This window comes from Leptidea sinapis, chromosome 23 (genome assembly GCF_905404315.1).
Source record: "Leptidea sinapis chromosome 23, ilLepSina1.1, whole genome shotgun sequence".
Taxonomy (NCBI): domain Eukaryota; kingdom Metazoa; phylum Arthropoda; class Insecta; order Lepidoptera; family Pieridae; genus Leptidea; species Leptidea sinapis.
The window spans coordinates 9924290-9935412 of NC_066287.1; the positions used below are offsets into that span (position 1 = coordinate 9924290).

Consider the following 11123-nt stretch of genomic DNA (forward strand, 5'->3'; position numbering starts at 1 on the left):
ATTTAGTAACATTAAAGTATGGACGGTCAACCAAATCGTATTTATTGGGTATAGCCAACTAATAAACTGTGAAACTAACAAATATATTAACTTAAGTCCGAAAAACTACAATACTATACAGGGTCACCCTGTGGGGTGTTTCTTTTACATTTCAGTCGGTTAGATTCCCAGACAATGCAAGAAATTTTTAGAAAATGTTTGAATGCAGAAGTACTAACTTTTAAAACTAACATAAAGTCTTCTTTCAGTAAAATAGCCTATCTTCGATATTTAAGGTACTTTCCCTTCATGTCCCTTAACTTTGGGACATCCTGTATACTATTATATTATTTATATACTGTTTGCTTGATACAAATTAAATGGCTAATGTTTATTAATCTGATTATCATAACTTCTATTTACTTTTTCTTTGATTTACAGTTTATTTTTTTCGTGTTCTTGAGGTTTCGGAATGCTCCAAGACATCGGCGAACCATGACTCCGCGCCACCAAGACTGCAGGCGCGTCGCTGCAACGCGGTTCTGTTCTTCACGAGCAAGCCTGGCTACACGCTCCCTTTTAAACGTTAACCAACCTCGCATTTCTCCTTCATGTAACTCATACTGTAATTAAAACACAGTTGCATATTGTAGCATTCAGTTATGACGGAGTTATGAGGTATGAAGAATAACAGTTCAGAATGACGCTAGTGTCTGAAGAGAATTTGAAATAAATTTATAGCCGTTGTTGGCAGACCGAAGCGCGCCGACGATATATTTTGCTGTGAAGAAAAGTAAAACCATTTTAATATTTGCGTTCCTATAAAACCACTTGCTATTGTGCCACCATAATTTAACACCTTTTAACGGACATTTACATATGGAGATTCTTCTCGTTACAACTAACTTCCACCATAGCAAAAATAAAGTATATTATTGGTTTATTGCCCTGTGCTGTCAAAACGCTATAGAACACAGAATCGCACACCAAATACGTATACAATAATGTTGTGTAATTATTATAGAAGTGGGAGATATGAGTATTTAGAAGTGGGAGAGTCACGCAGCCGTCTTTTGACGTCAGCACAATCGGGCCAGACTCGTCCGGGTTAATTACCACACTCGCACAGAATACCGGCGTGAAGTAGCGGCCTAGTGCCGCTACGTTTCGCACAGGTTAGTGTCGAGGACCGGAGGCCATTCCCCCCCCCCCATCCCCAACAAAGATTATGAAAGCGGTCCCTAAAGAGATAGTACCCCAGGAGGGTACCGGCTCTACCAGAGTCGGAGAATCCCTCCCCGAGCACTCTAGCTCGGGCTGCCCTTCGTATTCTGGGGAGGGCACAGTACCGCGCATGACCAAGGACAAACGAGGCAGTAACACCACGGCACCCCGCTCCACACTCAACGTGGACTTTTGCAATATCAGGGGAATTCACTCCAACTTAAACGCCGTCCACCACCACCTTGAGACGGCGAAGCTGGCCTTGTGTTTCCTTACGGAGACGCAGATATCTCGACCTAGCGATACGTCATATTTAACGTACCCCGGGTACAAAATTGAGCACAATTTTTTGCCTCATGCCGGGGTATGTGGGTACGTTAGGGAGGATATCTGCTGTCGCCGTCTCGGCAATTTTGAGAATAGGGACCTGTCCACTCTCTGGCTACGCGTAGATTTAGAGGACCGCGTCCGCATCTATGCGTGTGTCTACAGGTCCCATAGTGGTAACGCAGAAACCGATCATCTCATGGGCTGCGTTCAAGCGGCAATTGACGACGTGCTTGCACAGATCCCCTCCGCTGAAATCGTAGTCTTGCGTGATTTCAACGGGCACAATGCCGAATGGCTTGGATCACGTACCACAGACTACGCAGGGCGATCTGTGCATAATTTTGCATTGGCGTACGATCTATCCCAATTGGTTGAGTCGCCAACGCGGCTCCCGGATGTGGATAGCCACATGCCGTCCTTATTAGATCTTCTGCTGACTACACATCCCGATGGTTACCAGGTCATTGTCGACGCCCCTCTCGGAACGTCCGACCATTGCATGGTCAGGAGTGTAGTGCCTATACGACGCCCACGTCGCAGACCACCAGCGACCCGCCGCGTTTTGCACTACAAGTCAGCAGATTGGGACAGAATGCGTTCCTTTTTTGCATCCTACCCTTGGAGCAGGATTTGTTTCCCTTCGGATGAACCTAGTGCCTGCGCCGTTGCAGTAGCCGATGTGATACTACAGGGCATGGATATTTTTATACCAAGCTCTGTAGTACCGATCGGTGGCAGATCACAGCCCTGGTTCGATGCGTCAGTTAAAGCAGCATCTGACTGCAAAAAACAGGCGTATCGAACTTGGGTTGCGGCGCTGGGCACAAAGGATCCGAACTGCATAGTTCTAAAGAGGAAATACAACCGTGCTTCCAGATTTTTTAAGCGGCAAATCGCCCGTGCAATGTCAAAACACGTCGTCAAAATCGGCGAGCAGCTTTCCAGTTACCCGACCGGAACACGCAAGTTCTGGTCGTTGTCGAAAGCTGCTCTTGGTAACTTCAGCCAGCCGTCCATGCCGCCGTTGCACATGAGGAATGACACCCTGGCCCATACGGCAAAAGAGAAAGCCGATCTCCTGTGCGCTCTTTTCGCCTCCAACTCGACTCTTGACGACAACGGAAAAACACCGCCGACCATCCCGCGGTGTCAGAGCTCTATGCCTGAAGTACAGTTCAGACAGAAAACTGTTAGGCGAGCTCTGTTTTCGTTGGACGTCAGGAAGTCGAGCGGGCCGGATGGCATTTCTCCAATCGTGCTTAGAACGTGTGCCCCTGAGTTGACGCCGGTGCTAACGCGTTTATTCCGGCACTCTTATTCCAAAGGCGTAGTCCCTGACTCATGGAAGTCAGCCCTTGTCCATCCAACCAAAAAAAAAAGGAGCCAGTTCGGATCCGGCAAACTACAGGCCTATTGCTATTACCTCCCTGCTCTCCAAAATCATGGAGAGCATAATTAGCCGTCAGCTCTTGGAATACCTAGAGGGTCACCAGTTGATCAACGACCGACAATACGGGTTTCGCCATGGTCGGTCGGCAGGTGATCTTCTGGTATACCTAACACATAGATGGGCTGCGGCTATTGAAAGCAAGGGGGAAGGCCTGGCAGTTAGCCTAGATATAGCGAAGGCCTTTGATCGTGTATGGCATAAGGCGCTCCTCGCTAAACTTCCATCATTTGGGCTTCCCGAGAGCTTGTGCAAGTGGACCTCCAGCTTCCTCACTGGGCGCAGCATACAGGTCATTGTCGACGGACATTCTCGAACCCGAAGCCCGTGAATGCTGGAGTGCCCCAAGGCTGTGTGCTATTTCCTACGCTGTTTCTTCTGCATATCAATGATATGTTGGACACCTCCAACATTCATTGCTATGCAGATGACAGCACTGGTGATGCCGTATACACGGGTCATGCACGTCTCTCTCGGGAAATCGTCGACCAGTGCCGGGAGAAACTTGTGTCTTCTATCGAGTCCTCTCTTGAGAAGGTCGCGGAATGGGGTAAATTGAACGATGTCCAATTTAACCCCCAGAAGACTCAAATTTGCGCGTTTACCACTAAAAAAACCCCATTTGTCGCATCACCGCTCTTCGACAACACTTCCCTAAAAGCCTCGCCTATTATCGGAATACTGGGTCTCGAAATCTCGAGCGATTGCCAATTCCGTGGCCATCTGGAGGGCAAAGCCAAATTGGCTTCAAAGAAACTGGGCGTCACTAATAGAGCACGGCAATACTTCAAGCCGGCCCACATTCTAGCGCTGTACAAAGCGCAGGTCCGGCCACACATGGAGTATTGCTGTCATCTCTGGTCTGGCGCACCCCAGTATCAGCTCGATATATGTAAACCCAATATAACTTTCAATAACCTCATAAATTCCATACCAAAAATAAATCTAAAAGAAAAAACTATTATAGGTAAAATGTTTGGTAATAACTCTCATAATATTAGAAATAATGCATAATCTTCCTAATTAAAAATATAGAAAAATTAATTAATATTTCCAATAACACAAAATATAACAATGAAGATTTTTCTTCAATTAATTTAAATTAAGTTATTTGACAAGGGAGGACAACTCTTGCAATATCATACAAAATAGGCAACATTCACCAAATATAAATGTTACTGCTATAGATAATCATAATATAAAGCTCATAAATATTGTTCACCAGAATATACAAGGTATCTCAAGTAAGGAATTAGAAATTGAACTGTTTTTGAGCTGCTGTAATATAGATATATTATGTATTACAGAACATTGGAGTAAGAGTCATCAGCTCCAGTTTAGTTTTAGAGAACATAAAGTAGTCAGTTCGTTTTGTAGAAGTAGGGCAATACATGGAGGTTCCCTAATTATTATTAATAATAGATTAAAATGTAAAAATAGAAGAGATATTGTTAATCTCTCTATAGAACAACTAATTGAGATAGCTTGTATAGAACTAGAGCAATCTATTATTGTAAGTGTATACCGCCCCCCACTGCATCATATGAACAATTCCAACATAGAATGGAGGAGGTACTATCAAAATTTAGAAAAACTAGCAAGTCAATTATAGTGTGTGGAGATTTTAATATAAACTTGCTTGAACCTTCGGCCAATTGTACTAGCCTTAAAAATTTATTTCAAAGTTTTAATTTGTTCAATGTATTTTGGGAACCTACTAGAATCACTTCTACAACAGCAACCTGTTTAGATAATATTTTTACAGATGTTACTATTACTAGTAAACTCATAATTAATAATCTTCAACTTATAAAAGTAAATACAAGATTGGACAATGTCAGACCAAAAAAGGTGACGATTATACCAGTTACGGGTAGCCGTCTTGAGAGGTTTAGAAATAATTTGGTAAATACAATACCATTTTTACACTGTGGCGAAACTGCTAATTTTCACTACAACTTAGTCTTCAATTCCTTCTGTGAGGAATTTGACAGGATTTTTACTCCAGTAACGGTGACAGTAAACAACAAACATAGTTTTAATGATTGGGCAACAATGGGTTTCCACAAAAGTCGTAAACGCTTATATGACCTTTATTATGAGAAACATTACAATAATAGTGAAGAATTTAAAATATATGTAAAAAAATACTCCAAGCTCTTTAAAATAGTTTGTCATGAAGCGAAAACACGTTTCATTGCAGATAAAATTAAAAACAGTAATAATAAAGTAAAAGCGACTTGGAGCGTAATTAACAATGAAACTGGTAGATCGAATTGCCGTAACACCTCTATCTGTTTAAATATTAATAATCGCGTTATAAATTCGGAAATAGAAATTGCAAATGAATTTGATAAATACTTCTCCGAAATCCCGATTGTCACGACCAAATACCTTAACTCTTCGCCAAAAGCAGCATATGATATGCTTAAATTACACGTACCAGTATCTTCTACTGACTTGAAATTTAAGTATGTTACAGGTAGCGATATAATAAAAATCTTCAAATTAATTAACCTAAAAATACAAAAGACCTATGGGGTCATTCGACTAATATTGTTAAATACATACTTGACATTATAGCACCTGAATTAGCAATAATATTTAATGAATGCATAGATGAGGGTGTGTTCCCTGACCTCATGAAATACAGCAAAGTTATACCTGTGTTTAAATCGGGCAGTTCTTTTGACCCTGCTAATTTCAGACCTATTTCAGTGCTGCCTGTCTTTAGTAAAATTTTTGAAACACTTTTGCTTCAACAGCTACAAATGCATTTTTGTAAATTAATGAACAAAAATCAGTTTGGTTTCACTAGGGGCTTATCAACAATTAATGCGGGTACTAGACTCATTGAGCACATCTTTGACGCCTGGGAAGAGTCACAGGATGCATTGGGTATTTTTTGTGATTTGTCAAAAGCATTTGACTGCGTCCACCATGAAACTTTACTCCTAAAACTAAAGCATTATGGAGTGAAAAATAGAGCCCTAAATCTGTTAAAATCATATTTAAGCGAAAGAGTTCAGATAGTCGATGTAAATGGCAAACGGTCTTCGGGTAAAGCTGTGGGAATAGGTGTTCCACAGGGTTCTATTCTCGGTCCTTTCTTGTTTCTTATATATATTAACGATCTACCGTTTGTGGTAGATGATAGCCATGAGATTGTATTGTTTGCTGATGATACTTCACTTATTTTTAAAGTGAAGCGACGTGCGGATATTGATGACGAGGTAAGCAATGCACTCTCAAAGATAGTGCGTTGGTTTGAGACGAATAATCTGCACTTAAACAGTAAAAAAACAAAGTGTTTACGGTTCATTACACCAAACACAGCGGAGGTACAAACCAACGTACTTATAAATGACCAGAGATTGGAACTTGTGGACACTACGGTCTTCTTGGGTCCACTTATTACCCATCTAGCAAATAGACTCAGTTCTGCGGCATATGCAGTTAGAAAAATTAGAGAGAACACGAATGTTGCGACCGCTAGATTAGTGTACTTTAGTTATTTTCACAGCATCATGACGTACGGTATATTACTATGGGGTCATGCTGCTGACATTGATATAGTGTTTGCACTGCAAAAGAGAGCTGGTCGTGCTATATATCAGCTTGGTTATAGACAGTCTCTCAAAGAAAAATTTAAAGAAATAAATATTATGACTGTTTATTGTCAGTACATTTATGAAAATTTAATATATGTTCACAAAAATCGTCACCTTTTTGCTCTTAATAGTGATTTTCATTATTATAACACTAGAAATAAGGGATTGCTTGTAACTAATTCTAGTAGGCTTCATAACAGCTTTTCAACATAATAGCTTTAAGGGTAAATGTATACACTTCTACAATAAAGTCCCAGCCAATGTTCAGGCATTATCTATAAATAAATTTAAATGTTTTATAAAAAAATGGCTCTGTCGTAAATCCTATTACTCCACTGCTGAATATCTAAATGATCGGACAGCTTGGGACTAGATTGTGATTATTTTATAGCGACTGTACATTATTGTATATTTTTATTGAAAAGAGCGTAAAAAAAAGAATGCTGGGAGAGTTTCTTGCGCCGCTTCTTCTCTCTCAAAGCGCCATTTGTTTCCGAAGCGGTAGTAGTATCTAGTAGTATAAGAAATGACATCAAAAAGAATTCTAAAGGAATCAATTTTGAGAAAATATATGCCTTTTATGCCTTTTTATGCCTTTTATCCATTTGACCGCGTGCAACGCAGAGCAGCGCGAATTGTCGGGGACCCAGTACTCTGTGAATGGCTGGATCACTTGGCGTTGCGTAGAGACGTCGCTTCATTGTGTGTCTTCTACCGCATTTATCACGGGGAGTGTTCCGAAGAGCTGTTTTACCTAATTCCTGCCGCCGAATTCCACCTTCGCACGACACGCCACAAGTTAGGATATCATCCTCACCATCTGGATGTGTGGCGGTCCTCCACAGTGCGGTTTACAAGGAGCTTTCTTCCACGTACTACAAAGCTGTGGAATGAACTTCCTTGTGCGGTGTTTCCGGGACGATACGACATGGGTACCTTTAAAAAAAGCGCGTACACCTTCCTTACAGGCCGGCAACGCTCCTGTGATTCCTCTGGTGTTGCAAGAGGGTATGGGCGGCAGTGATCACTTAACAACAGGTGACCCGTACGCTCGTTTGTCCTCCTATTCCATAAAAAAAAATTATAGAAAAATATAAATCATTAACTGATCAAAGATTTATTATTTTATATTAATATTTTAATATTAGTCGTGAGAGTACATGAGAATTCGAATATATTATGGTGATATACTATGGTGAAAATATCTGAAGAAGTTTTCAAGTCAAAAAAACATTGCGTGCGTACAAAGTACACATGTCAGAAGCGAAACCTGCATGGTGCATGAACCTCTAAACTGCATATGAATTCCTGGTACGTGTTGCTAGGATGACACATGATTTCAACCGCTATAAAAGACATTCCTACCACCACTAATATATATAATAATATCTTCTCCTGGTGTCTATGTAGCAATACGTCGTGCGCTTGGAGTCAGAATATATTAAGGTATACTCGCGCCATACTTAAGACAATCTCTTCTTTAACTATGATCGCCTGGTACCAAAACATTGTATTATGCTTCCTATCTCATTATCAGAATGTTAAATATTATGAATTGATGTGACTGCTCTTTTTACTGTCGCTGTTTCGTTTCATCGACTTTCAAATCACAACGATGATAAAGAAGTTTTCACTCAATAGTATGCATATTTCTGTCTCATTATTTGCCGGCTTCATCCTACACATTTTTGTATTTGTGTCTCTTACCTGTCGTTTTTTCCGTTGCATCCGGTTTGAAATCACAACGATTCTAAAGAAGTTTCACTTCAAAAATATGAACAATACTTGATAAACACTGAGAAGCTACATGAGGTCGTAAAGGGACTTCGACGTGGGGAGAACTAAAAATAGACTCCCAGCCCATCTTTAAAAATTTAAACCATATAATAACAAAATTGCTTAGTAATTATACAATTTTTTATGTTACGCAGAACCAGTCAAGAACCATGTATTATCTTCATATTATTATCTTCTTTATAATCTGCTACACTATAGTAAGCCTTCTTTCTCAAAGAAGCTTTAAAATATTTCTTAAATATCTTTCGGTCAGTCCTAGTATACGGTCTAGTATTTTATTGTAAAATTTAATACCAAGACCTATGAAGAAGTCTTTAACCCAAGTTTATCCATTACAAATATTAACGAATTAATTATTTACCAATTTTTGGAGCTCCGTACGTCGCGCTACAACTTCTTTCCATTTCTCACTTATGTCTCTCACTTTACCAATAATGTCTGCGATATCGTTAATGTAACGAGTCTGCCAATAATGTGATGAATCCATCCGTTCCTGTTAAAAATTATCAATACAAACAATGTGAAACGATTTTCGACCGACAAATTAAACCATTCAAAGATGCTTAGTCACGGTTCTCGGGAAATTATTTCAATCTAAATTCTTAATAAGTACTCTATAAGAAACTAATTTGCCTTCATTGTTGAATGCAGCAAAAGCACTTCTCAGAAAACAGGTTGAGGTAGGCATTTGATCTCTAAGACATGCCCTCTACCTGACCTTTATATGATTCTCATATATTTTGATGACTTGAAGATGGGCGCGCTCCTCGTCATCCAATCGGGGAACTGGCGTTTTTTCTTTCCTATTTTGCAGTTCTAATGATTCCATGCGGGCCGTCAGCCATTTTTCTGCGTAATTCAATCTTATTTTTGTATTAAGATTGGTGTCCTGAAATAAATTTGAACTAAGTGTTAGTAGGATCGGGCATCCTCCACCTTATTAATTAACATGTTTGTTTGTGAACCAATTCATTTGAAACAAGCCCTATATTACGGAGATCAGCCCTGAGTACATCATTGATAACTCTCTCTTACTGACTCAGTAGGTACATCATTTCCGAACAGATTCAGTAATTTAATAGATATATTTATAGTGACGATTCAAAAGCACTCAAGTTTGCGCGTTTACCACTAAAAAATCCCCATTTGCCGTAACACCGCTCTTCGACAACACTTCCCTTAAAGCCGCGCCTAGTATCGGAATACTGGGTCTTGAAATCTCGAGCGATTTCCAATTCCGTGGCCATCTGGAGGGCAAAGCCAAATTGACTTCGAAAAAGCTGGGCGTCATTAATAGAGCACGGAAATACTTCAAGTCGGCCCACATTCTAGCGCTCTACAAAGCGCAGGTCCGGCCACACATGGAGTATTGCTGTCAACTCTGGTCTGGCATACCCCAGTATCAGCTCGACCCTAATGACTGCGTGCAACGTAGAGCAGCTCGAATTGTCGGGGACCCAGTGCTCTGTGAACGGCTGGATCACTTGGCGTTGCGTAGAGACGTCGCTTCATTGTGTGTCTTCTACCGCATTTATCATGGGGAGTGTTCCGAAGAGCTGTTTAACCTGATTCCTGCCGCCGAATTCTTCCTTCGCACGATACGCCAAAAGTTAGGATATCATCCCCACCATCTGGATGTGTGGCGGTCCTCCACAGTGCGGTTTTCAAGGAGCTTTCTTCCTCGTACTACAAAGCTGTGGAATGAGCTTCCTTGTGCGGTGTTTTCGGGACGCTACGACATGGATACCCTCAAAAAAAGCGCGTACACCTTCCTTAAAGGCCGGCAACGCTCTTGTGATTCCTCTGGTGTTGCAAGAGAATGTGGGCGGCGGTGATCACTTAACACCAGGTGACCTGTACGCTCGTTTGTCCTCCTATTCCATAAAAAAAACACTTATTGTAAGCCTAATTGAATAAAGATTATTTGACTTTGACTTTGCATATTCAGACTATTTTAATGAATATGACTTTCTGAAATTGCTGACCTGACGATAGCGGTGTCATGGTTATAACGATGATTCTGTGCATTTAGATTTTTTCTTAATCCGTTTTTTACTAGCCGTACTGAACCGACCAAGTGACGTCAAATAATGTCCGAGCGGTGTTGTATATACATTAACTTATGCGGATAACATTCAAACATTCATTCAAATTAACACCTTATTTCATGGCAGCTATGTTCAAAGTCTATTTTATACGCACATTAGACTGAACACTATCATTTTTGGCGTTGTATTCAAAGCGCGGTCGAAACACAACTGAATGAAAACTCTGCCTAATAGATGCGTAGTCAGAGATTTTCTACAGACAATTTTTGATCGTGATTGTTAGTCTAGTCGAAATGAGTTTAACTCACCTTACACTCATCTCGTAACACAGCGATTTTGTAATCGTTTTCACGTATAACTTGGCTCCACTTCTGCCGGCTTTCTAATAGTTTTAATTTGTTCTCTTTTAAATATCTGTGAAAGTATATTTGAAAAAAACAAATCAATATTATCATAAAAAATCTTTCTTATTTTATATATTCTTATAGATTTTGATTTGAGATGATCTGAGATCATCTTTAATTTTTAACATAATACAAACCTAAACTTTTACCCCGTTTGCATTGAGGTGTCTCGTGTGGTGCCCACATAGATTTGAAGTCATGGAAGCAGGGAAGGGGATAATTCACTGGCCTGTTTAAATACCACTGGACAAGCTGTTCCATATGTTTGACAGACCTTTTTTGT

The 11123-nt window shown here is 40.3% G+C and overlaps 1 protein-coding gene across 1 annotated transcript; it reads right to left on the reverse strand.

Moving 5' to 3' along the window:
- Positions 1–398: 398 nt before the first annotated feature.
- Positions 399–10755, reverse strand: LOC126971294 (dynein regulatory complex protein 9-like). Its single transcript, XM_050817517.1, has 4 exons — positions 10745–10755; positions 9107–9251; positions 8750–8881; positions 399–602 (listed from the first exon to the last, which is right to left on the reverse strand). The coding sequence occupies exons 1-4, from the start codon at positions 10753–10755 to the stop codon at positions 399–401; spliced, it is 492 nt and encodes a 163-aa protein (XP_050673474.1).
- Positions 10756–11123: the final 368 nt, after the last annotated feature.